General features: G+C 48.2%; 6 protein-coding genes across 6 annotated transcripts; 3 read left to right on the forward strand and 3 right to left on the reverse strand.

Annotated features, from left to right (window-relative positions):
* Positions 1–191: 191 nt before the first annotated feature.
* F9C07_3702 (putative 1-phosphatidylinositol-bisphosphate phosphodiesterase Plc1) lies at positions 192–3,629 on the reverse strand (the record flags this gene model as incomplete). The annotated part of the gene is made up of 1 exon (XM_041285787.1): positions 192–3,629. One exon carries the CDS (start codon positions 3,627–3,629, stop codon positions 192–194), a length of 3,438 nt encoding a protein of 1,145 aa, XP_041145992.1.
* A 4,883-nt stretch (positions 3,630–8,512) lies between these two features.
* Positions 8,513–8,908, reverse strand: F9C07_3703 (uncharacterized protein; the record flags this gene model as incomplete). Its single annotated transcript, XM_071511127.1, has 3 exons — positions 8,513–8,697; positions 8,793–8,816; positions 8,869–8,908. The coding sequence occupies 3 exons, from the start codon at positions 8,906–8,908 to the stop codon at positions 8,513–8,515; spliced, it is 249 nt and encodes an 82-aa protein (XP_071366370.1).
* Positions 8,909–15,876: 6,968 nt separating this feature from the next.
* On the forward strand, positions 15,877–17,460 carry F9C07_2156587 (uncharacterized protein). Its single transcript, XM_041291787.2, has 4 exons — positions 15,877–16,005; positions 16,150–16,292; positions 16,386–17,046; positions 17,139–17,460. Exons 1-4 carry the CDS (start codon positions 15,949–15,951, stop codon positions 17,328–17,330), a joined length of 1,053 nt encoding a protein of 350 aa, XP_041145993.1. The 5' UTR covers positions 15,877–15,948; the 3' UTR covers positions 17,331–17,460.
* A 2,997-nt stretch (positions 17,461–20,457) lies between these two features.
* On the reverse strand, positions 20,458–22,805 carry F9C07_1519190 (cytochrome P450). The gene is made up of 2 exons (XM_041285792.2): positions 22,178–22,805; positions 20,458–22,079 (listed from the first exon to the last, which is right to left on the reverse strand). Exons 1-2 carry the CDS (start codon positions 22,309–22,311, stop codon positions 20,714–20,716), a joined length of 1,500 nt encoding a protein of 499 aa, XP_041145995.1. The 5' UTR covers positions 22,312–22,805; the 3' UTR covers positions 20,458–20,713.
* Positions 22,806–23,577: 772 nt separating this feature from the next.
* Positions 23,578–24,786, forward strand: F9C07_3707 (uncharacterized protein). The gene is made up of 2 exons (XM_041291795.2): positions 23,578–24,090; positions 24,154–24,786. The coding sequence occupies exons 1-2, from the start codon at positions 23,748–23,750 to the stop codon at positions 24,684–24,686; spliced, it is 876 nt and encodes a 291-aa protein (XP_041145996.1). The 5' UTR covers positions 23,578–23,747; the 3' UTR covers positions 24,687–24,786.
* Positions 24,787–25,328: 542 nt separating this feature from the next.
* On the forward strand, positions 25,329–26,463 carry F9C07_3708 (putative short-chain dehydrogenase; the record flags this gene model as incomplete). The annotated part of the gene is made up of 4 exons (XM_041291796.2): positions 25,329–25,796; positions 25,907–26,065; positions 26,153–26,223; positions 26,288–26,463. Exons 1-4 carry the CDS (start codon positions 25,450–25,452, stop codon positions 26,461–26,463), a joined length of 753 nt encoding a protein of 250 aa, XP_041145997.1. The 5' UTR covers positions 25,329–25,449.
* Positions 26,464–26,510: the final 47 nt, after the last annotated feature.

Raw genomic sequence — 26,510 nt, forward strand, 5'->3', positions numbered from 1 at the left:
GTAATAGCCAAAGGAAAAGTCCGGAAAAGGACACAATAGATGCAATGAAAGTTCAAGAACGCCGCCCCGTTTATTTGCACATGTTTTGAGATTGACGAAACCATAGATGAAGAGTCGCGTGAAATGTAATTAGAAAAGTAAAATTGGCGTTCTGGTAGCACGCCACAGCTGCAAACGCTCTTCGTGAGGCTTTAAGGAGGCAACGATGAAGTGGACGCTGCAGAAACCGTTGGTGTCAGATCTGGAGAGCTGTCCTTATCCTCTGCGCTCGTTGCCATGTCATTACCCCTCTCGCGCTCCGTAGACGACGTGCGCTTAAAGACAGTCTGGCCAATTTGTCGAAGAATACCCATCCGCTCAGCTCGCAGTTCTTCTGCGTCAAGCCGCTGAACAGACACCGGGTCTTCTTTGGTGATCTTGCAGAATAAGGTTGAGAACAGATATTGGTCTCCGCCGCCATCATACAGGGGCAAGTAGCGGTATCCTTGGGATAAGCTGCTAAGCTTTGCAGTGAACGTGGCAAGTTGGACACTGCTATTACTTCCTGCACTGCGCCCATCCTGTGAGCTCCAGATAGTCCAGCGAACGAATACCAAATCAGGATATTTAGTCTCCAACGACAACCTAAAGCGATCATTAAAGATTGGGCTATATCCATTGCTCTGCTCGATCTTCGTGCGCCGACGGTGCGGAAATCCAATGCCCGACATGCCATTACGGGCGGATGCGTTCATACCACCCTCACCATAAACGAAGCTCTGACCACGATCGTCAGCACTAAACATTTCAATCTCCACGTAAGGGTTGATTTTATCATCGGGGCCAATGCTGCGAGGGCGAGGAAGTTGTTGGGCAGAGATAACGTCCACTGAGAATCGAACAAGCTTCCACTCTGTAGCCTTCGTTTTCTCTTCGTCGGCTGGGCACAAGGCGCGAAGAGACTCGGGTTTAAGCACGTAACCAGTTCGATCGCTCCCAGCAGCAAACATGGCCTGGTTCATCTGCATGCCTATGTCGTATGTTTGCCAGTTCAAGGCCGCCATCTGAACACCGCGACGCCAAAATTTAAGGGGATCGAAGTTCGAAGATCTCAAGCGGAAGCCGGATGGATAGACCCGAGTCAGATATTTTCGGTTGTGCTTTTCGAAAAGAGCCTTGTTTTCAGCGTCACGGCAGATACCCTCGAATGATCGTTCGGCGAAGGAGTAGACATGATTATACCGTTGACTTTCAGCGGACGAGAAGCTGTGCCACTTGTACCCTCGGGTGTAGACACCTAGATCAGACAGGGGTTTAGTGATCTTGCTCTTCTGGCGCCTTTTCTTTTCTTTCCTGATTGTCGCCAATGCGCCATCACTTTCCTCCGCGGCACTGCTAATACTGGTGGTTGTGAACGAGCGTCTATCTTGGGTCAAAAATGAGCCAACGGTTTCCAGTCCAAGCGTCGGAGGGCTAGACAGAGGAGGCAGACTGGTGATTGCTGAGCTTTCAGATGCCGTCGGCCGTATGAAGGGAGAGCTTGCGCTGCGTTTACGGCCGTGAACGGCGAATGTGCCGACGGGTTCCTGTCGTACACCCTCTTGGAGCTCGTCACAGGTCTTTACCTTGACAAGAATGCGTCCCTTCAGCTCTTCGGGCGAGGGAAGGACAAAACTATTTGTTAATAGCGGCTCCAGGACGAGCTGATCTTTGAAGGTATCCTTCATGATTTTGACCATTGCCAGTTGCTGCTCCGGGTTACAATGTACCTCGAGAGACAAAATGAGAGGAAAATCTGTAGTTATGAATGCATAGCGATTGATGACGGTGATACAGTCGGCAAACAGAACGCTCGTGGTCATAGTTCTTCCATGGGACACAATTGGTCGGCCATCAGCCCCATCCCAACAGTCGATCTCTACACAACGGCATCCTTTTTGCAAAGCACTTATGTATGCCTCTGTGCTGGACGCTCCCGCGACCTGGCGGCCTAAAAGATAGGTATTGTGGGAACTCGAGATGAAGTATTCGTTCAAGGGACGGTCGAATCGCGATTGGGGAGCACGTGAGGCGTATAACCCGTTCCATGGAGACGCAAGGAAAGAGGAAAATGCATCAAGATCCATTCGAGGGACTTGCTCCTCCTCAAACTCCGGGATGCTTGGGACCCGCGATTTAGACTTGCGTACACACTTGTCGAAAACCGAGACCCAATAACTTCGATCAGAGTCAACGTTCTCATTCTGGATGTTTCGCAGGAATTTCAAGAATTCATCAACGCTCAGGCCAGCTTTGGCATCCGTGGCGCTATCCTTGAAGATCTCCTTTACGTCTTTCCGCTCTTTCAAGCGAGCAACAAAATTCTGAAATTGTGAGAAGTTCAACTTGCCGTTGACATCAGAATCAGCTTTGGAAAATTGAGCGCGAAGCATGTTCTTGGAGCAATTGATATGTAGACTGCGACAAATGCTCTCCACGGCTCCAAAATCAAGACTCCCCTGCTCAGCCGACCTGGTTCCATGAGGGAACAATCTCGACATCTCACGCTGCCAATGCGCCTTCAGGACTGCCTCACTCTGACCGGAACCAGCCAGGCCAGCCATAAGACCTATCCTGTATCGGGAGATATGTTCTAGAGTCGTGGTCCAAAGCTCCAGGATAGGAGTATTTGGGGCAATAAGGTGCAGCGTTTTGACAGTGCGACCTTTGGACCGCTCGTCATCGGCGATAACAATTGTGAACCAGCGATTTTCGGTGTCTTGTGGAATCTGGTGCTCCTCGCGGTAATTCCGTGCGTCCACGCCAACCCGAATTTCCTTGATATCGTCAATGTAAAAGCGTTTAGCCGGATTTGAGACATCCCAGTAGACCTTGCCCGCATCTAGGTCTAGGAAGAAACGGACTTGCTTTCTGCGCTTCTTTGTAACTTTCGTCAAGACAGTCCCACGCTGAATCGCCGAATCAATCTTTGGCGCGATTGTGCCGGTGTGGCGGGAGGCTGCCATGAAACTTTCATTTGGTAAACTGGATGACTCTGATCCGCACCAAACACCGAGGGAGTCAAGAGCATCGTTGCTGTCTTCCTCGTTACTAGATTCGAGTGCGTTGTCGCGGCCGTTCTGAGATCCGGTCTTGCTGTCACTGCGTCTCCGCATAGTCACGGGGCCGGAGCTGCGGTCGCGCTTTTCATTGTGGGAAGCAGATTGACGTCTTCGAGTAAGCTTGTTTGCGGCGCCACGGGAAATTCTGCGCATCAAGCCCGGACCTTTGGAATTCGAGATGACTGCATCCCCCGATCCAGAGGCAGGAGCATTTCCTGGGACGGCCATCACGGACTCCCCGAGCTCGAACGTGGTAGAAGGGATAGCAGGGAAGGGAGGTATACGTCCTCGGAGACCGTCGGTAGCAATCTGTAAAGGCGTGCCTGAGGGGCTTGAAGCATTTGAAGGAAAATAGGCGGGGCGTAAAGAATTGGGAGTGGTAGTTAGAGAAGAGGTATACGATGGTGCTGATGAAGGATTGGGGGCAGGAGGGATAGATGTGATGACATGATGTAGCTTTGGGGGGTTGGAGGATGAAGCAGTGAGCTTTAAGCTAGAGCGGGCATCGCCATTGACGGTCGAAGCCGACGAGGTAGCGGCGTAGGCCATCGCGGGTACCTTACAAGAACACACCACTCAGCTGCAGATCGTGAGACTGTCAACCTGTCGTGAACCGTGCCAATGCCTGAGTCACCTGGACTTCGCAAAGGACGAATGAGCAGTACAGCAGTAAGGAAGCGGTCGTGTTGGTTCAGAGATGGCGGCCTATGGTTATAATGCAATACGAACCGAATTAGGGAACGTGTCTGGCTGAGTGATGCGAAAGCCACGTCCTTAGCGGGATATGTTATGATTTTGATATCTGCATCTTGGCCAGCCTTTAATGCAATGCGGAGAGCCCTTCCTGAGAGCGCTCGCGAGGAGTGAAGGAGGGGGGGAGGGAAAGGAACTCAGGTCCCTGATAACAATTGAGACGAACAGTGGCCTTGTGTAACGGTGGCTCCACGGGGCAAAAATCGGTAACGCTACCGTCGTCTATCAGGCTGTTGATCGATGACTTGGCTCCCTGCTTATGGAACCGATTTTCGTCACGTTCCTTTAGAGCTTTCTGCCCCTTTCGGCGGTTTTTTCTTATTATTTTAAACCTGTATTCCCAATGGAAATCCTGCTTTTTACCCCTCTTGAATCGTCGATCCCTTCTATGCGCGGGGAAAGCTGTCCTTCTGCAAGAATAGAAAGGTGTGGAGACAGACCAATTGGCCTTGTCTGGCGATGGGGGTAGCAGTTCCTTTTTTTTTTCCCTTTTCCTTTTTCCTCTTTCAATTTTCCCTGGTGTTGACAGGGAAGGTAGATAGCGGCCCACAGATGAAAAAGAACTAATAGAAACGAATTATGCAAGACAAAAGTAGCCTGTGCCGCGCATGTGCTTAGTTGTCAGCAGAGCCCCTCCGCTTTGAGTAATTGAGCAAAGAAACTCAGTTTTCGCGTCAGTCGGCGTGGTTCTAAAAGTAATTTGGGAAGGTGCAGCACGGGAAATGTAGAATCGACGACGAGGATCCGAGCTGCAATGCAGGATTGCCTGCCAGCACAGTGATGCAGGCGGTCCAAACAGGAAGAAGGAGGATGCTGGGGGAGCAATCAGAGATTGGACGGAGCTCAGTAGTCGCAAAGGTTGCGATGCTCTAGTGCGCTTCGACGTCTCGCCGTTTCAGGTAATGCTGCACGGTTACGTGGAGGGTCGTAGAGGACCTGCAGCGACAGAAAAAAAAAGCCGCCGGAATGTAAGTAAGAAAACGATGATCATGCGACAAATAGCGAGGAGACTGTGCCAGCAGCGTGCTCCAAAGAAATTCGAGTCACTAAATTGCGGAAGGGAGGAAGGTGAGGAACTGCGCACGAGGAAGGTTCTGAAAGGTGTTAAAAAGGGATTCGATAGTCCTCTTAAGGATTTTCCATTTGGGCGAGTGGTGGAAGTTGAACCAACAGGGAGATTTGGGGAGAAAGAATTGTGCAAGGCTCGATTTGGAAGAAACCACTGGATGTTTCAATTGAAAGGAAAGCTGGAGTGGGTACTGCTTACTGACGTACAGAGTACTGTATGTCGTGTGGTACGTATTGCAGTATGGTAACGGTCCACAGTACCCGTACAGACGCGGTAACGGGTAACTGATCTGTACAGTACCTTAATGTGTATTTCCGCCTATTTTCTTTTCCCTCTTTCTCTTTCCCTTTTTTACCCCCTCTATTATTATTTCTTCTCGGCCAACGGGTCCACTGAGAAGTTGAAAACGAGAACGAAGAACCGGAAGCGTCAGACAAGGGTTGAAAATTACACCGCTTAGTCTTTTCGGTACCAAACAATCGTCCAACAATGTAATGATGATCTAACCAGACGATATGGAATGATGATGGTAGTGGCCCTCAGTGGTGATAACAGCGGCGTTCAAGGATAGCCAGGGAAAATAAATGGGATAAGAGGGGAAACGAATATTGTGCGGTCAAAGATATTTGCTTCCGTTGATCTTATATACTCAATAAAGAATAAAAATCAGTGATCATGCTAGCAATGACGGATAGCCGGGAGTCTACGATCTATATACCAAAATGAGGAGGAGCTGGAAAGGGATGGTAAATTTGGTATGTAGTCTAATCAAACTGGGCCGTTTATCGCTGGGCAGATTTTCTTGAAACTTCATTGCGGGTGAGCTGTGAACAACGCATAGCAACGGCGGCGGCCCAAGAAAATATTGAAGCTAATCGTAATGGTCTGTGGCAGCTTGTCTACAGAGTATTCTCACCCTTATTTACAAAAAAATAAAATAAAATAAAATAAAATAAAACATAAAAAATAGAAAATAGAAAAACTTCTTACATATTGTCCACTTTCCTTGAATCTTTTTTTTTTAGAGGTGCTTCCTTTCATCCTTGAAATACTAAACAAACCGAGACCCGGAAGTCCAGGATCACCTTGATATTGAGATGAATTGGAGTCGGCTGGCTTTAATATTTAATTTATTCAATATTCTTCCCTTTAACGCTTCTGCCTTGGTACTCTTATTATGCAATTCATCTGCTTCATTAAATGTATCTGACAAGTACCAAGCCATCAGGGCCGCCGGAAACGTGACCTGTAATCCTGGAGAGAGTATTATTTGGGTACCAGAGCGAACAATGAAATAACTTCCAATGAACAGACCCTGATCTGCTATACCATTGGACGATCATCCCTTGGGGGGATAGCACTGTCAATCTTGCAGGTCGGCACGCTCCCACTGGCTGTGGACAGGCCGAGTTTCACCTGATTCTTAGGTATTATCTCGGTGTCTTTCGACAAAAATTCCTTAGGGAGGAAAGGGGGCAAAGTGGAAAGCCAAAGTGGAAAGCCCTAGTAGGTTGAAAAGTGCCTGTGCGACTTACTCGATAGGCTGACCTTGTGGATACAGGTCATCCCATAGCTGTAACAGATTGCATTGCATGCCCTTTGCAAAAAGAGAATCCCCACAGAAGAACCCGTTCCCCATAGACACGATGGGGCTGCGTGATACGGAGAACGGAGTAATCCACTGTCATTTCTTTCAACCTGTTTTACTACGCTAGAAAGTATTCGAAGCATGCCTCACCAGCGACCCACTGCCAACAATAAATAACATGACTATTGATTGCCCATCGCGAAGGATTTGATATCTGATGTTACAGAATTTAAGAGCACCGACACTGCGGTCCTTCCGGGGAAGAATTATGTGGATCGCATACGATCATCATCGTCTATCGTCATCTCAATCCCCTTCATTCTTGCGATCTTTAGAGTTTCAGGTCGCAAGTGGTTTGAACTAAACCGCCTTATCCCTGTGGATAACTCTGCGTTGCTTCCCCGAAACTGGCAAGTGAAGCTGCATGCCATCCCTCCGCACTTTAGGGCGTGTAGTACTGGTACTAGTAGGTCAACAGTCCAACATGAATAGTTCGGTCCAATAGTGCAATGACTCAAAGTTCCGACAACCGGGATACTTGTCACCTGATCCGTGCCTTAGTATCGGCAGGAGACTGGGTTGTCGATATCCAATCATACCTTTTCGAGTCAAGGATGCATTCGCACTGCAGAAATTCAATGTGTGATGATGCTGTGAGGTATGGTCACCAATAGAACCTTAAAGAGGGCAAAAGGGAGGAGAAGGGCGGGTTTGTCGGAAACAGACAGAAAAAGGGAAAAAGGAAAAAAAAAAAAAAAAAAAAAAAAAAAGGAGGACGGTTGAAGCCGCTCATCCCTAGTCAACAACACTGTGGAGTATTGAGTGGTTCTTTCGTCTACGTAAGGTTCGCAGGTGGTGGGAGTTAGTACTACTAGTAAACGGGCGGAAGGGAAGGGAAGATAGATACAAGAATCCACTGCTACCTAGAACATTACAAATTTGTTTCTTGTTTTGAAATTGAGTCATTGCGGATATGGGCTATAGTAGTCGAAAGGGAAAGCATTCTATTACCACTTTGAACGCGGGGTGGTTTTAGCACTATCTGAGTAGAAGACAGGTACAGGAATTGTACTCCGTACCACGCGTAATAATACGATTACTATCCTTAGTAATGGTTTCAATTTGCCCTATGCATTGGTGTTGAGGCTAGGGCAGTGGCAGTGGAATCACGGGCGGGGCGGTGCATGAGAAGGGAAGAAAGAAAGAAAGATCATCACGACAATGGAGCGGTAAGAATGATGAAACGATGAATCTTAAACCGCTAGTCAGCAGATCCTTTGGGGGATTCTCATAGGCAGCAACTTAGCCCCATACTAATCTTGGAGACTAGTCATTAGTCAGGTATTTTCTTCCACAGCCGGGTAATATTTTTCCTTTTCTTACATACCAGAAGTACATACAACCTACTGATACGATTAATGTTTGTGGGTTATACCCTACTATTGAGGGCTTATCATTCACTGTCTACTTAGGACATACTGAGGCAAGGTTACCAGCCACTAGTATTAGTATCACAGTATTCCGTGCATTCTCACTGTCTCAGAAGAGCGGTCAGCCAGCCTTTGTTTTGTCTTTTAAGTGTAATTCACAATTATAGCTTGGGTGACAATGAGAATTGATAAAGCGCTTGAACTCGTGGACTTGTTTTGCATGCTATCCAATCGGTCTTGTTTGAACATATCTTTATTCTCTCCACCTCTCTACCCTATGGGATCAGAGAACTTAGTCGGGCATGGTTTCTACTTGGTATTCATCCCATTTACCCAAAGCTGGGTGGTTGGACACTAACGAAGCCGGCTAACAGGTCATGGAGTTTCCCGTATTGCTCCCACAGACCACGCCTTGGCAGTAAAGTGACCAGAACCAGATAGTAGTAAGTAATGCGGCCAGTTTGAATGCATCGTGACTTCCAAAAGCGAGGGGCAACCGTAGGACCCCCAAAGCTGGCGCGTAAAAAAACAAATAATAAAATAGTAAAATAAAAACATTAAAGAAAATGGTTCGTGGGGTGTGAACCCCGCACTACAGCTGAGCCATGTTGCTGAGTTGGCAATGCTTATCTTCCTTGTTCTGCTTGTCATTTTGAGTGTTCAGCCCACCACTGGTCATTAATGGGGCATGAAGGTCATCAGAAAGTGAGATGATGGAGTTCTGCTTTAGGCAGACCAAATTTGCGCATTTCCCGTCCCTCCGAATCCTATGCCAAGCTAGTTCTTGGGGCAATTTCAATGCAGACATATACATTTGCTTAGTTAAGGATAACACGAGCATTAGTATGATCATGGAAGTAGTACATATATACCGTGAACAATGAGCAAAAAGGCAGCTAAATATAAATAAAGCGATGTTTCTCTATTCTTCGTCGATATCGTCCCTACCAAGATCTTTGAAGAAATGATGTGGTCGGCTATCGGGCATTATCGGCTCAGCGTCCAACCAAATCATTTATCCATCGAAGGTTCTTTCATCCTTCCATCGAGCGGTAAAGTCTGATTAGATTAACTAGTATACTTTCCCAACCTTAATGTCTCAAAACTTGGGCTTCCATTAGCCTTTTCCAGACAAGGCTGATTCCTCCTCCAATGGCAGGTTATTTTTGGGATGCGAATGACCTGATGCATTAGTAGGTATTACAATGATATTTCCTTGTTTCTTCTTCGCATCATTTACTCCCTACTGCTTTTGCTGGAATAATAAGAAATTTACTGGGGTGCTCAGGGCATGTGGGCGTATGTATGAAAGCAAAGTAAGCAATTTCATACATCATCTATGTCATCATAAGGTCGATACTCGAAAAAGAAAACTCAACTGATGGATCAAAACTGATATCGCGGCTATGGCGGGAATCTGTAACAGTAGCAATGAACATAATACTGGAATCCTTTTTCCTAAGGGTCTCACCTCCGAGTGAGTACACTGCCATGACGCAAGGAGTTGTAGCAGATCTTCTCATATTCCTTTGCTAAGATCAACATGCGGCTGTACATATGTACATTTATAGACAAATCTCCGTAGGAAGCGGGCGATAAGCGGCCTAAACCTCTTGCTAGTGTGATTTTGCGCTGTCTTGGGCTATCCGGTGGTACTTGTTTAGTAGGTTACCTTTTCAGGGTTTTTACTGCATGGGTTTAGTTGCGCATAGACTGTACATAGATACCTCATAGGGAGCGAAGCGATTTGTTGTAAACCTGCCCCTCCCCCCATACAATCTATAACGATGGCGATGATCAGAGGGGAAGTAAAGCGGAGAACAAGGCTCGTGGTTTTTTAGGTTACCACCGTCTCGCGTGCTCTAAGAGCTTTGATTGCTCCTTGCGTCGAGTAATTAATATTTATTTTTTTATTACCCTTAGGGAAGTATTAGTGTCCCAAGGTCTGTGTGTATATGGCACTACGGAGTATATTGTCATGTCATGCCATCAGTTTAGTCAATTTTGGAACGTTGATTCCGAGTAGGTAACCGGCGCTGAGGATCATGATGATCAAAAGAGGCGGGGAAGGATAATTTTCCGTACTGCCAATCCAACCTCCTCCCACGAGCACCATTCAACCGTGCTCTGTCGTGCCACGAAAGTCCATCAAGAAAGGGATATCATTCGATGGGCTTTGGCTGCTGAGCCCGTGACCAGTAGCGCAACATTTCATTCGCACGGGAGCACCGGCTACCAGGGTGGCCATGTTTGCTACTCTTACCAGCTCAGTTAAGGCTAAAACCTAAGGTACCGAGACACCGGGAAATTTTTAGGATCTTGAGGTTTTGGCTGCCTGAGACCTTAGGTAGTATCAACATAGCATTACTCTCATTAGTAATTGATGGCATTAAGACACAGCATTCCATGCGCCTTGACTTTTCTATGTATGCACATACAGTACGTACATACATATTTCATTTCATCACTGTGGGTCCTCTTCTGAGCACATATTAATATGATTGTTACCTATCTAGTCCTTAGTATAGTGCTCAATTTCGGTATCTTACTGGGGCTGAGTCACTCCAACGTTGGGTTCCTTTGATGATCCAATGATTCACCCTCATTGGCGGTGACCACCCCTGAGCGGTCTGACGATAGAGCCTGAAAAGCCTTAGGCACTAAGAGACCAACCCTGCCGGGCACCGTCCTTGGGGAACCCAACCGACAATGATCATTGGCCCATTCCATCGGCCTCGTGGAGAGGCCTCTTAACGGTGGCCCACTTGGCCACTTGACAGCTTCCAATCTCCTTCCATCGCGGGTTTCTTCCACTGAGGATCTTGCATCCGAGGACTCCTGGCTACGATCACGAACAAAGCGTGTGATGAACGCATTCAACGGGCAAAACCCTTGGCTTTCTTCTCTGATCCTTGTGCTCTCCTATCATTATCCCTTATCGCCGTAGGCAGAAATATAGTTGATTAGTTATTCTGTAATGTTTCCGATCCCTCCCTTATGCATTTGGTTTTTTATATTTTAATTTCTGTACTTTAGCTGTGCTCCATTCTTGCCCCTCTATGTTTCGTTAGATGTTGAAGAAAAGAATTTATATTATTTTGATTTTGTTTCACTTACTTTTTCCCTTTAAGGAAAAAAATCCTACCCTCAATTGGAGACACCATGACAATTTGTAGTAGGCGTAGAGATAACCAGTGTGGAATTGCTCAATCTCCTCGTAATCGGTAATTTGCTCGATTGAGGAAGACCAAATTTCGTACTTGAATGCTTCTATTGATCAATCAATTAAATGACGAACAGACATTATGACATCATAAGCCTGGTAGCACGCAAGTGCTTCCCCACCACCCGAATCGGAAGAAGGACCCAAAGGAAATTCATTTAACAAAAAAACCGAGGGGGAAAGTAAAAAAAATAATAAAGGAGAGATATTGTATCCCAGCATAGTGGTTACCATCTTACCACATCAACTGCATTAGCGTGGTAATCATTCTCGTTCGCTGTCATGTTATTACACTACGTGATTAATTACCATACATACATCCGTACAGAGCAACAAACATTTCTAGTTTTATGGGGGCCCAGCGCACAACAACCCTATCATAAGAAAAACCCAGAGATAATTTGATAGTTTGATTAGAATTATTGCTTAGCTATCTACCTTTGTATTATAAAAGTTGGGGGTTAAAACACCTTGGAAACAAAAAAAAAACTATCTTTAAACACCAATAGTAGTGTATTTTAACTTCAGACGACGGGTTGTCGCGACTCTGATCTTCAGGAGACCACTTGACGAAAACAGAAATTTTCCTCGTTGCTAAAGAACTTTGATTAATGGTCTACTACATCATCACATAAAGGTGACTCAGGTACCGGTTGTACCGCATGGACATCAGCTCTGGCGTCCGGACTGTCCGAAGCCACAGCGCGCAAGGAGGGAAAAAAACGAAAAAGAAAAAGGATTTTTGAAACTAATATGTAGTTACAAGGCAAACTGAGTCGTTCCCAACTGGATGGAACGTTGCGCCTCTTAAGCCGGGGTCAGAGAACTGTAATCTTCTACCCGTTAAGCCAATGAGCCTACGATTACAAATTACCATTTGCGCTGCGAATTACTCAATCATGTTACACAGCTATTGCTCCCCAACAGAGGGTATTCAAGTTTTCTTTCAATGGATCGGGCACGGCGTTTCAGTGTTGATGGGTAGGGTATTTGGACACTAAAACAGACTGTGTAACATGGAGTAATATTTTGTAATTCGGGGGCACGACCAGGAAATAAATCAATAGCCCATGCAATCAAACAAACACTATCGCTGCCTGAGGCTCAGTTCAGCTGAGTGCACATCGATCCTTCGATGCGTCTTCGATGCTTCTCAGCCTTCTGCCAACCCCAGTCATTCATGCTGCCAGGGCTCGCGTTCAGGCTATCAAATCCTCTGTGGTTGTTCCCAGCAATGCAGCACATAGTCCAGTCGGGTTGACAAGTGCCGGACTTCTCAGCCAGCCAGACAACGTGCTCGTGGCTTGCGGATAGTCCATAACTCGCTCCTATTATGAGGCGGCTTGCATGAGCAACGCCTTTGTTCGCATCTGACCTGCGTATGGAACCTCGTGATTAAAGATGCCTAATGTTGCCTCATCTCACTTTTAACTTTGGTCGCTTCTTTGCTTTCTAATCTGTCTCGACCCCTCTCCTGTATGGCTGTATACAGGCGGGTTGGCTGTCTGCCACGGGATGCGAGGTCAGAGCTCACCCGAATGAAACTCACCTCTAGCGAATCTAGTACCGCTCCAGGACTCCATTCTTGCTTACAGATACCGTTATTGGCCGCTAAAAGCATCCGGGATACTTGCTGAAGCAGTTCTCAGACGGCTACACGGCTGCCATCTGACATGTGTACTTACTGCTGGGTGATATAGGTATCAGCTTGAGATGCGAAGCCACCAATGGGTATTTGCCGAGGGTTGGGGCAAGCCACAATCACACAAACCACTGTTACTGATATCTCACGATTGATACGAAGTGCCCTTGGGTCTACCACCACTAGGGCAGGTCCACCGCGGTGGCAATGGTAGGGGTTGTTGCTGCGGAACTATCAGCCGCAGGACTTTTAATTCGAGGTTTGCTCCAATCTCACTTAATGTTGAATCCGTCCCTTGCCGGCTTTTTTATCCGTCTTTTTTTTTTCATCTAATTGTTTTTGTTTTTATTTTTACCTCTTTTTTTTCCTTTTTTTTATGCGGTGTGTATGCTGCCATTTTTCTCTTTGACCCTTTCAACTCTCTGAGCTGCCGAAGCTTTTATCGTCATTGGCCGGTTCACCATAGATAACCTTTCACAGTTAAACGGTATAGTCTCGCGTTGATCGAACTTTTAGAGCATGGTATATACACATGTGTATCAAATGATTTTTTTCTGTCTACAGCATGCTTGTCCTTGTGCTTCCCACTGTTATCCCTCGTTTTCTTCTCTCTTTTTTCCCCATTCAAGTGGACTTTTGCCTTGCAATTTACTCTCGGTCCGAACCGATAGCAGTGCGCCACTGCCGTACAAATTATGCACCAATTCGGTGCGCACAACTATGAAAAACAAGGAGCAGAAATAAGATAATGTCCTTGTGTTGTACTTCATGAATTCACTCCCAGTATCTTCTACGGCCGGAGTCAATACCATTACACATGGATGATACGGAGTATTTCAGGCGATTATTGGTTTTACCAAAGATGGTCATATCGGCAACGGGTCACTAGGTCGAGATATCACCAATGAGCGTGTTCACGGCGGACTTCATAGTATTGCTTGGATTCCACATGTTTCCACTGTGACTCAGTCCCGGTTTCCTAACTAAAAATAGGACTTTTTTTTTTTTCTCCATGGAAACGCCCATCGGCCAATTATCCACATGGTACAGAGCATGTTCTTTTTCTAGAATTCTTCGACGACTAGCGCGAACAGCGCACACAAACGCGGGAAACTGGGAACTGGCTGCGACCAACGGCGGTGCACACCGCACGGTGACAGGGCTCTGGATGTCTCAGTGCCGTAGTCCCAGACAATCCCAGTTGTATGTCATCAATTTTTATGACTAGGATCAGGGTGAGAGGCCCCCACGATGGCTGTGGGACAACACGCTGGGTAATGCATGTGCAGTACCCAATGGGGATAACACTAGTAGGGTCATATCCAGCCATGAGATTATCAAATTGGAATCTTGTCTGCGGTACGGTGCTGCGCCGCGTCTTGGGGGACACAGTAACGTTCCATTGCCTTTCTGGCGCATTGGCAGGCAACGTACGGCCGCCTCACGGATGATTGCATACGGCTAACGTCCCAGAGGAAACCACCCTTAAAACCTGTACTGAGTGGTCATACACGGTTGATTCAAACAAAGGAACGAATTACTTGCGATTAACTTGGTGGGGAGAGACAGCCAACGATGTTAGTCGAGATGGGATGAGGCTTAGGTCCCCCAACATGGCACGATGGGAATTATCCCTGGTTGCTACAGGATAATCGTCAAACAATGAATGGCTTCCCCAGCTACCAGATTTCCGGAACTGGGCTCCTGCCTTTTTTTTTTTTTTTTTTTTTTTTTCTCCTTTTGCCCCCGTCTTGCCTTGTTCTTTGACCGTCCCATTATTTGCCTTACGGGCTTTGGCTGCCGCTTTTCTCCACTTTTCATTAGATCCGAACTTTGGATCGCAAGGCACCAATTTACACGAGACTGACTAACACGATGCAACGTATGCTTCATATCAATTCGCGTAAGTACTACGATTGAATCGATATTGCGAATGGGGTCTCGCTGATCTGCCAAGGACATCACACGGTATCTTGATATGAGCTTTAATCTCGCCATATCCACAAGCCGAGGAGGAGAAGAGGGGCCTTACGGCAATCGCCATCCTGATCAAGGTATAAGCGATACGAATTAATTGACTCATAATAAAATCCTTTCGTCAGCAATCCTCGCGAACCAAAACCCCCTAGATGGCAACGGGCATACACCCGAGTGTCATGGACAGACTAACAAAACTCTAGCTCTATAGCACCAAAGCGAGGGATAATAACAGAACTCGCCCAAAACGGTAGGCTACATACAGACAAAACCGACCAGACCAGAATAAGATAACACACGATCCACGTTCCATCTCCCCGAATCTTGGGAACACTCGGCCGTCAGACCCACACCCGATTGGAATCCACCTTGCAAACCCTAACTACGTAGCCGACGGGACATGCGGTTTTGACTGAAACGTCCTACTGAACCTAACAGCTCCGACACAGCCTTTTACTCTCATGTCAACGAGCTGTCAAGTCCCATACTTGCCCGATGAGGGCATTGCACACCTGATCGTCCATATCAAACACGCTTGCTTCCCGTGTGGTTAGGCTGCAAGTTGTACCCGGCCCCGTAGGATGGCATGTCAGACGGAACGGCGGAGCTGCAGACAGGGGCTGGGATTCCTGTAGCTACCAACGAGGGCTTGGATTGCCCAAGTGGTTGCTTTGCGGCTCTTTTCTACTCGCGATTCAGTTCCTTTGGGGTCATGTTTCTGTTGGGATTGCGGAAAGGGGGCGAATCATTAGACTTTGGTATCAGAAGATGAAACAGGGAGTAACTTTCTCTCGTTCTTTTCTTCTAAATCTCCTCTGGAAATCACATCGGTTAGGATATCTGGAAGTGGAACTCGACTGAGAAGTGCCGAAGACGTTATATGTCATTTGATAGACAAGCATCGCTGAACCCAAAGACATATTGATAAAATCTCGTACAAGAAAGCCATCAAGCAATGCTACAGAACTAAATTCAGAAACGAAGAAACCACAGTCACTATCAAACAATAACCTCCTCAAAGAAAACCAAACCCTCCTCAAGTAAACGAGTGATCCGACAACTCCAAAGAAAGATAGACAAACATGTCAAATCTCCCCCCGCATTCATATCCACCCCAAAAAACAGCAGAACAGAACCTCCTTCCCACCACCATAGATCCATCCATAAACCAATAGACTCCAAAAAAATGAACACCGCCAAGCCAGTCGACGCAGCCTTCACAAAATCCCTCCCCAAAATCGAGGTATGTATATCCACTCACTAAACATCCCCCCATTCATCCGACCCCAATCAACTCAACCCCGCACCCCCAAATCGCAATGACCCAGATCAAGATCAATTACCCAGAAGAGAAATCAACACCAACTAACCACCCCCAAAACCATAGGTCCACGCCCATTTAAGTGGCAGCATAAGTCGCCAATGTCTCCACGAACTATGGCTTCAAAAGCGCGCCGCAGACCCAAGCTTTGACCTCCCAGATCCCTGGGTCGTCATGCCCCCGGGCAAGGTAGACTACACACTTGATACGTCTGTTTGCCCACCCTCCCCAAAATAAATAAGATAGATTTCTAACAATGGAAGAAGAAGATGGTGATTGACAATTGAGATTTAAAAAAATAGATTCTTCAACACCTTCGGCACATTCACCTACCACCTCCTCACCGACCTTCCCTCAATAACCTATGCCACAACCTCCGTGCTAACCAACTTCCACGCCGACGGCATCAAATACCTTGAACTCCGCACCATCCCCCGTCCCAGCCCCCATTTCACCCAAGAAGCCTACATATCAACCATCCTCTCCACAATAACCACCTTCGCAGAAAAACACCCAGACCTAACAACCCGACTCATCCTCTCCCTCGACCGCGGCGAGCACACCCCCGCCGACGCAGACGCCGTCGTCAACCTAGCCATTGCCCACAAACCGCTCGTCGTGGGGGTCGACATCGCCGGGAACCCGAGTAAGGGGGATATGGCGATTTTCGGGCCCGCGCTGGCGAACGCCAAAGCGGCTGGGTTGGGCGTTACGGTGCATTTTGCGGAGGTGAGGACGCCGCCGAAGGAGGGGGAGCTGGAGACCATATTGGGGTTTGGGCCGGATCGGTTGGGTCATGTTATTCATGTGCCTGAGGATCTGAGGGGGGAGATTATTCGGCGGAAGGTGGGGTTGGAGTTGTGTATGAGTTGTAATGTTCATGCGAAGCTTTTTGATGGTGGGTTTTTAGAGCATCATTTTAGGGAGTGGTGGAGGGTTGAGGAGTGTCCGGTTGTGCTTTGTGTAAGTCTTTTTTTTTTTTTTTTTTTTTTCTCACTTCTTCTTTTGTTGTCGTTTGGGAAGGGAGTCGAGGTGGTGATGCTAATGGTGTATAGACGGATGATGTGGGCTTCTTTTGTAGTCCTGTGTCGAATGAGTATTTGCTTGCGGCAGAGCATTTTAATCTCACTCGCGCCGATATCGTGGATATAACTCGAAGAGCTGTTAGAGTGATCTTTGGAGGCGAGGAGGAGAAGAAGCGGTTATATAGACTATTAGATGAGTTTGAGGCCGGTTATAGAGAGTGATATTGCATTCTCTTTTTCTACGGTACATGTCTTACGATGAATGATATCATGAGAAGCATAAACAACTGAACAGCACTTTTATTGCCTAGAATATAACACAACGTAAAGGGTATCTAATGCAAACTAACCCTGCCACCGGAACTTGCCTTGCTTCAAGGTCTGCACGACTCCCAATGGCATGAGCTCCTTACTCACTGCGGCCAAACTTCCATACTTCTTCACCATCTCTCCCTGGTACAGCTCGCCGGTCCACTTCCAGTACGGTGGCATTGAATCCCAGTTGTTTGAAAGGACCAGACGGCTGCTGGGGTCCTCCTCCAATGTCATCTGGTTGGTGCGAAACTTGGGTGACTGGTCGATCATCACTTCGCGCCGGGCGCCGACGAGATCGTTGTACGCGCCAAGGAGTTGGTAGCTGTATGTCTCTGCGTAGCGGGTGTACTCTTCGATGGACATAAAAGCAGTCGGGTCCTCATCGTCACCGAAAACTTCTTCGGAGGCTGGTTCCTCAGGCCCGTCTTTCTCAAATCGTTCTTGGGCGGCGTGATACTCGGCCTCATCCTTGTTGTAGGCCTTTTGAAGGCGGCCGGAAGGTGTTGATTCGATGTTCTCGCGGATGGCGAGAAGAGGAATGTACGGGTTCGTGAGTTCGAGACCGCCGAACTCAACGGGGAAGTAGAAAAATCCCTCGGGAAGATCATGGATATCGAATCGTTCAGCAATCATCTTTCGAAGGTGATCAGTGACACCGCTGTGACTATCAGGGAAGATAGTGCGCTCAATACGGTTAAGGGTGGTGACGGCCATATCGATGTGACTCCGTCCGAAGCACATAACTGGTCTGGCGAAATTATTCACAAAGAAGCGACCGAAGTAGCTATTCCATGCCTGAACGAAGGAGAAGACGCTCTTGCATGCAGAAAGCTGGAGCTGGAGCTCCGAGATGTGGTTGTCCACTTGCTCTTGGTCGATGATGAATCGGCCCTCCTGGGCGTCAAGCTTCAAAAAGCCCCATCGGATGTCGCCGGTAGGTAGAGTATCCGAGCCCTCGGTTTCCTCAATCTTTGTGGAGGAAGACAGGTCTTGATATGGCTGTTGGCCGGATTTGTCTTTGTTCTCAAGATGCACTGTCCCGGTCTTCTCCTCGTTAAACTCGAGACCCATCACTTGAGCAAACTCGGTCATAGCATTCCAAGCTTTGACACAAGTCTGCTTCTGACCCCAGAACCAGAAATCATCATGCATGCGATACAAGTACGCACCATCCGTGCTTTGGTTCACTGCATAATCCATGCAGAACAGGACAGCTTCCCCGAAGCAGTCCGAGAGTGTATGGCTTATGGGAATTCCGCGTCTGCGGGTCTGCACCGCAGCTTCTGGTCCGTCCTGAGTAAACTTGAGCGGGCATTCCAGGAACCTCTTGAAGAAATCGAGCCAGTTCTGTGACACTCCAAAGTACGCCAACACTGTGAGCATCGTGGTATGTGGGATAGACGGCCCAAAGTACTTAAAGTCCGACCGAATAGCCGTGAATTGTCCATGAATCCGGGTCTGCACGATAGACTCCGCAATCAGGAGATGGAGGAGCGAGTGTTTTGTCTCCAGGGCGTTCTTGCGGTTCTCTTCCTCAATGTCGTCGGGGTCGTTATTATCATCATCGTACCCCAGCCCACCTGCAGTTAACGAGCGAGGCAATTGAGTCATGAAATACTCGGTTCTATATACATCGCGTCTCTCCTCGTTCACGGATCTGATACACCGCGCGTGGTCCCTACCGAGGAAGTGCTGACGCCGTGCCCGCTCCGACTTCGAGATAGGCTGGCGCAGGCTTTTCCAGGCCCAGGTCTTCTGAAAATTGACAAATGCAGCCCGGAAAGTCACCGCCCAGTGGAGCCCGAGATACTGGAGCAGAAGACTGTCCAGCAGATCCTCATCTTGGAAGACCCGGTACTTGCCGTTCAGTTGACGACGCATTTCCTGAGGAAGACCCTCGGGCGGCCAGTGCCAATTGTCCAGGGTCGCAAGACGCATGTTCAAAACATCCGCCACCTCCTGGGCAACAGCCTTGTTGAGCATAAAATCCTTCAAGATGTCGGACTTTTCCTTGGTGAGAGAGTCTGATCTTAAGAGGGCCTTGCTCACCCACTGAAGCGTGTCAACGTCAAAATGAGTGCGTGTCGATGTATATTCCTCTCCAAAGGTCTTCATCTTCTGACGCAGGGTTTTCAACGCTTGCTGAGATTGATTCGTCTTTGTGAACAGACCGTCAAGGTATTCGTTGATTGTTTTTTCATCCACATTCGCGGCGTTGAACACATACTGCTCCCACGTTGCTCGCTGCTCCTGCATTTCCGCACGTCTTGTGGCGTCAGACTCGGAGTCTTGTTCCTTAGCCTTGGCAGCCTCCTCCTCGGTCTCAAGGCCGGCCAGCCACTCCGTGACCAGGTTGCTGTAGAAGGAAGCATGTTCGTGACGGGTGTGCAGGAAATTTAACTCTTCCTCGAGCTGTGCAACCCAATCGCCTAGGCTCCGATCCGACACCGACGGGTCAAACTGGCTCTGCAGGAGAAAGCGGCGGATATTGACATGGGCAGCACGGGCGGTAGCATCTTTCACAGTAGTCTCGGCCCCTGAGTCTTCAGAGTGCGTATCCAGGTCCTCTCGGTCGAAGGCATCATTCGGATAGCCATTGAGCTTGGTGATTCCTTCCAAGAGCACCCGAGCCTTGGATCGCAGATCAGGTGCGTCTGCCGCTGCTTTGAGAATTCCCTCTCGTTGCTTCTCAAAGAGCGAGCGTTGCTTGGAAAGCTCGGCGATTTTTATATCGGTGATGGAGCGAAGGGTTTGCGGGAGAGCCCCAGAGGTAGACATGATTATTTCTCTCAGATTGTCGATCTAGCGGGAATAGAGACGCAAAACGAGAAGATGCAGTTGGTATGAGTACCTGAGATGATCAATTCTTGGATCAGGTACCAAAAGAAAGAATAAAAACAATAATGTAATGTGTTGACTCCCGTTTAGAGTCAAAAGGAGAGAGCAGAGCTCGGTGGGCAAGGAAGGATGAAAGACAGAAAATTAGTGCTGGTGAAACTCTGGGTCATATATGCTAAGAAGAGCAAATTAATTTCGCCTCTGGTGGAGAGCGAGTGGATCGTTGAGTTTAAGTGATGTAGATCTTTTGAGATCTAAAGATCTCACTCGCAGCTGAGTAGCCTCGTCGGGCTCCCGAAATGGAACGAAAGTTCAGCTCAGCTCAGCCACGTCGTGACTCAACTCGTGGTCAATTTGTCGCGGAATTAATTGGTTAAGTCGATTTCCGACTTGAGGCGTAGAATACAGAGCTGAAAATTGAACTATCATGCTCCATTACCGTATTAACAAGCTCACGCTAATTCTTCATACTCAATCCAACAATCGTCATACTGCATTTCCAGATAACTCTTCCCCCGAAGCTCCCCTACGCTCACAAACTTCCAGCGTCGAATGATGGCCATGACTGCCTTTGCAAGGACTAGCCAGGCCAATTCTTTACCAACGCAGCCTCGCGACCCTTTGCTGAAAGCCACCAGTTTGGCTTCCATCTCCCGACGTTGTGACTCGTCCCCTAGCCATCGCTGTGGAAGCCATTGATCAGCATCGTGGCCCCAAATTTTACGCGACCGGCCTAAAACATAGGAATTTGCCGACACTGTGGTACCGATGGGGAGTGGAGCTGGAAGAGTGGATACTATAGTTTCGGCACCGCGTCTGATGACTCGAGGAAAAGCTGTCGGAAAAGAGGCGCAATGACGCAGAGTCTCTTTAACAACCGCTTGAAGCTCGAGGGAGAATGGTGGTGCTTCGACATCAGCCTCCTTTCGTAGCTTCTCCTGCCATAGTTGACCTTCCTGTGTTCCCAATTGGTAGACCATGGCTGTTAGAGCCGCAGCTACGCTACCCGGTCCGGCAAACACCAGGTTGACTGCCTCCGAAAATACTTCATCTTGAGTCATCCGACTGGAGTCATCAAGAGGAATATCTAACCAACTTTTTACGATCCCGGGCTGTGCAGGTAGGCTAACCTGTTCAGGACGCCGAAAGATCATGGTGTGGCTCGAAGTCATGAGTGCCATCATTCCTGTGGGACCGCCCTGTTTGCTGGTAGTCAGCGTGCGCAACACTCCACTGATGAGACGGCTGTTCATGATCCAGCCGTATGATGGGCAGAGCGAGAAGCTCCACGCCATCTTAACCAACTTGCGCATGGCCGAACACATATCGGCCCCGGTCGCGGAGTCGGTATACGGGTGCGAAACAACATCGGGGCCATATATAAGCTCGAGCATGACATCCATGGTGAACCGATGAGCCAGCGGTGCCAGATTCACCGCGGCCATCTCGCCATCTTGTCTTGACGCGGACGCGGCATCCGCCCGTGTAAAGAAGAGGTCCACATGCTTTGTTACAACGGATTCATATCTTGTTATCTTCGCGGTTGTCAAGGCTGGTCCAACTACCTTGCGTTTCCTCTGCCGATGATCTGCATCAGTTTTTAGAGCGAACACGCTCGGCACGCGATTGTCGCGAGGGCGGCCAAACAGATAGAAGTCGTCTTTTTCGACCGATTTATTAAAACCGTAGATCGCATCGAAGTCATGTAGGTCGGAGAACGAGAGCCAATTTGGGGCTACGCGGACAACATGACCATATTTATCATGCAAATGCTGCTCTGAAAGATGATGTTGACCGCCAAAAAAGGTGAACAGTCTCCTTTATGTAGATTGGTCAGTGCGCTTGGCAATTTAGCCCATCGAACAGGGTGTTAATCTTAGCTCCGATGGTAAATGAAGGCTAGATTTAGGACGAACCAGAGATTGGTAAACCGAGCCAAGAAAGGTCCGGGGTAGCGCGCAAGCGGATGGAAGTAACACTGATAGATCACATGGGCGGCCAGGGCGGCGAGGGCAACCTGAACGACGATAAAGGCCGTACTGGAGACCATGGTCAATGCTAGTATATTGATGGAGGTGTCACAATCACAGTCAAATCAGCCAGGATGCGTTCGTCAGCTTTTGTACCCCACGTCACATGTGGGTGATGCACGTGTCTTTCGTATTGAATGATAAACTGGTTGCCTGAACATGAGTCCTCCAAAATAGAATCCCTCTCGCATTTCCTGATCATGACTACCTGTTGTGTCCTGGACATCCATCATGTCGAGTTATAGCAAGCTAACTGAAGAGTCTAGGTGATAATGTCCAGTCATGGTGGATCGGATATCCATCATGAATTACGAAAAATATAGTTCACCCAAAGAAAGAGACCTGAGCGAAATAACATAACACCAAGAGGACTCGGATCAAGTCGGATACGCGTCATTTTCCTGATAGGCTCTGGGAATAGCCTATGTCAAGATTAGCAGAAGATACAAGCGACCCCTGATGAACAAATGTGAGAGGTAACAAATCTTCCACGGCGGATTCAGCCATATCTTTAGGTTCAATCACCATCACATCCGAGCGCGATTGCTTTGACCCTAAGACATGGCGATAGGTTTTGTCGCTATCCCATCATTCGTGTCTGTTCAATGGTATAGCGAGCTGGCTGCGACATTGTCTTCATAGCTAGGGGCATATAATGAAGCAACTATTGCAATGAGCTGGTTCAGAGCAATTTTCCAACCGGAGCTAGAGCCTAGTTATCATTTGGGGGAGGGGGGTCATAGAGCGAGGCTATGAGCTTAAAGAGGTGCGATGTGGAGACACGAGTTCGACCTAGCCCGTCGCTGACAATGATAGGGGCAGGTTGCCATTGCGATATGAGAGCAACGCAGCATTCCATTCACCAGCCCAGCTGCGGGGAAATGTTTTCCGAGGGATCATTATTTGTTTCAAGTCGGCAGACCAGCAGATATGTCACCGACCATGAATCAGATTGTGGGAGGATTGTTCTTCTCTGAGGGAATTCACATTCAAAGAGCTGAAGAAGGGAATGGAGGAAGCGACTAGTGTTGATAGTCCGCGCCAAACCAGAAAGATCGCCTTCAAAACCCTTAACTCCGATGGTCGATCTCCGGTCTCATTGGTCGGTGGTGGTGGGGCACATCCACTTAGGGGACTTTTGGACCATCAAAAGGATTTTAGTCCAGGTCGGCTACGGCTGAGCAGTCAATCCGATCCCCTCTCTCTTGCCTTATCACATCCAGACCCCAGACACCCCCCCAAACTAATGACAGCTGCTTTACCTCCTTAAATTCTCGCCCCGTCGTCTTCTCGTAACCCAGTCGAGACGCAAAGTAAAAGAAACAAAAATCAAAGCGTTGAATGATATTTGTCCTTGCGTAGGATTCATTCGGCGGCTACATTTTTAGTACTATAGCATCCCCACAGACACACCCTCAATCAATCGAACTTTGCCCCTCCAGCCAACGAATTCAGGATGGGCATGGAGTTTGTCTTTATAAATGTCAAAGAGCCGAAAGACGCTCTGCAGCTCGCTAAGGAGCCCGAAATTCGATCTCACGTGGCTCGGTACCAGTGGAAGAAAATCGAGAATCGCCCGTCTCTCAAGCGAAAACGAAATGCGGTGCTATCGTTCTGCATGGACATAAGCTGTTCAGCAACCTGGCAGTCACGAAGCGATTCCGAGGACGACTCTCCCGAGATTCCGGACACGTCCTCCACCATCTCCATCCCTCTGCAGTTAGGGGGACTGCGAGACGACCCTTTTCGGTCCTATCCAGCCAGTTTCAAGCCGTTCATGCCGGTCCTCGTGGATCACTGTAAGTTTGAAATTAGTCTCACCATCCATAGCAAGTAGAACCGTACTGATGGTGCTCTATAAGACCTGGTGCATATGGCCGTGGACATCCCCGAGCTCGATCAACCAGGGAATAAAGGCCTTCTGAGAACCAGCTGGTTCCCTTTGGTGATGACAAATCGCGCACTCTTCCTAGTCATCATGCTACTCGCAGCATCCCATTATGCGTCTGTGAGCGAGCATGCCGCAGGTATGAAAATAGACCTTCTCAATCTTCGTTGTAAGGCGGTCCAAGCCATCAACGATGCCTTGAAGTATCAACCACCGGACCGCGTCAATGATGCACTGATAGGTGCGATAGCGAAGATGGGAAGTTATGAAGCGATGTACGGGGACATGGCGAGTTATAGCGTGCACATGAGAGGACTCACCCGGGCGGTTGGGATGCGAGGCGGTTTATCAATGCTTGGTCTGAATGGATTACTCCGCCGGATAGTGGTCTGGATCGACCGCAACGCTGCCTTCCTGCACGGATCGGCGCTCTATTATCCTGGCGCTACCTTTGCACCGGGTCAGGCTCCCGAGCCCAATCCTGGTCATTTTCTTGCATCTTCGTAATTGAGTAACAGCTTTCGGGGTGTCGGTCTTGTATTTATGTATGTAATATCAGTAGCGTGGGATCAGGAGTTAATAGGAAGTTCTCTTTTTTTCATCCTGCCACCTGTCTTTTTTTATTCCCCTGTTGACGACCGCAACGTGGCTCTCACCTCGTGACTTCCCTTTTCAGGTCGGCGTCCTGTCTAAATCGGGATATCACTCGCGGATGGACCACACGCTATCCGGTTAAACTCTCAGATCAATCAGATTGTAATCCCCGGCGCAAATTCTCCCATTGGATCACCATATCTCAATTTAACAATCGGGAATCATGACAGTAAAGCAAACGGATCATGCAAATATGCAATATCCCAAATCGGACATCACAGTTAACCAGTCCAGACCCGCCACCAACCAAGAACAACTAAAAGTGGAGTCGGACCCTCACCACCCCGCTTACCGTTTCCGGATAGCACATACTTAACTCAATTCAAACCAGAACCGAATATGATTGAAATCCCTGAAACAAAGAGATTCAAACTCCGGGAATGGTTCCAGAGGATAAGTCTGGGTCGACGACATCATCATGGCTCTACGGATCATTATAAAAGGACTGGATTCTGACATGTCGGATTCTTCTTCTTCTTACGCTTCTTCTTCTTCATTCAAAGATCGCTGCGAAGTATAACACAATTCATCTCAATATCTACGCAAATAATCAACCCTTCTACCTTTATACCAACTCACTCGCACCCAATCCCACACTCACACAAGAATAAGGATAATGGCCCTCAACGGAAAAGTCGCTCTCATCACCGGCGGTGTGAAGAACCTTGGTGCCGCCGCTGCCCGCGAGCTCGCCGGCTCCGGCGCGAACCTTGCCCTCCACTACCACTCCGACAGCAGCAAGGGCGACGCTACGACACTGGAGGCTGAGCTGAAGAAGTCTTATCCCAATATCAAGGTCGCGTTCTACCAGGGTAACCTTACCTCCGCCGGAGCCGTGACGAAGCTCTTCCAGGATGCCCTGAAGGACTTCGGAAAGATTGATATCGTGGTCAACACAGTGGGCAAGGTGCTCAAGAAACCTATTACTGAAATTACGGAGGAGGAATACGATACTATGTTTGCGTACGTCTATTCCCTATCTATCTATCTATCTATATATTTGCACTCTATATTTATTTGCAGAGAAAGCATAAGCAACGAGTGATGGGACTGACACCTTGGAAATGAAATAGGATCAACTCCAAAACGGCTTTCTTCGTCCTCAAAGAAGCTGCCGCACACGTCACGGACGGGGGCAAGATCATCACGATCGTCACTGCCCTCCTTGGCGCTTTCACGGGATACTATACTTCCTATGCTGGTAGCAAGGCCCCGGTTGAGCACTTCACTCGGTATGTACCTAGTTACCTATAACCAACCAAACCCAACCCATCCATCCACAAGTCCTATCACTAGCACAAATACTAACAAGTCAACAGAGGCGTCTGCAAAGAACTCCAATCCCGCCGCGTCAGCGTCAACAACATTGCCCCGGGACCGATGGACACCCGTAAGTTCTTCTCGAAGAAACCCCAAGAGCAAGAAAACAATGTCTAACCCATTACTCGAACTAGCTTTCTTCTACCCCCAGGAATCCCCCGAGGCTGTCGAGTTCCACAAGTCCAACGGTATGGGCAACCGTTTGACGATGGTCGAGGATATCGCTCCGATTGTTCGGTTCCTCTGCACGGATGGCGCCTGGATCACTGGCCAGACCATCTTCGCTAACGGTGGATATACTACTCGCTAAACGGGTGATTGATGGGCAATGAATGTACGGTGTTATGATAATGCCGA

This window comes from Aspergillus flavus, chromosome 4 (genome assembly GCF_009017415.1).
Source record: "Aspergillus flavus chromosome 4, complete sequence".
Lineage (NCBI taxonomy): Eukaryota > Fungi > Ascomycota > Eurotiomycetes > Eurotiales > Aspergillaceae > Aspergillus > Aspergillus flavus.

Coding starts and splice junctions, on each gene's coding strand:
- F9C07_2156587 (XM_041291787.2), top strand. CDS start 15,949: ATGAACACCGCCAAGCCAGTCGACGCAGCCTTCACAAAATCCCTCCCC. Junction 16,006..16,149: donor AATCCCTCCCCAAAATCGAG/GTATGTATATCC, acceptor CCAAAACCATAG/GTCCACGCCCATTTAAGTGG. Junction 17,047..17,138: donor AGTGTCCGGTTGTGCTTTGT/GTAAGTCTTTTT, acceptor AATGGTGTATAG/ACGGATGATGTGGGCTTCTT.
- F9C07_1519190 (XM_041285792.2), bottom strand. CDS start 22,311: ATGGTCTCCAGTACGGCCTTTATCGTCGTTCAGGTTGCCCTCGCCGCC. Junction 22,080..22,177: donor GCTCGGTTTACCAATCTCTG/GTTCGTCCTAAA, acceptor ATCTACATAAAG/GAGACTGTTCACCTTTTTTG.
- F9C07_3707 (XM_041291795.2), top strand. CDS start 23,748: ATGGGCATGGAGTTTGTCTTTATAAATGTCAAAGAGCCGAAAGACGCT. Junction 24,091..24,153: donor GCCGGTCCTCGTGGATCACT/GTAAGTTTGAAA, acceptor GTGCTCTATAAG/ACCTGGTGCATATGGCCGTG.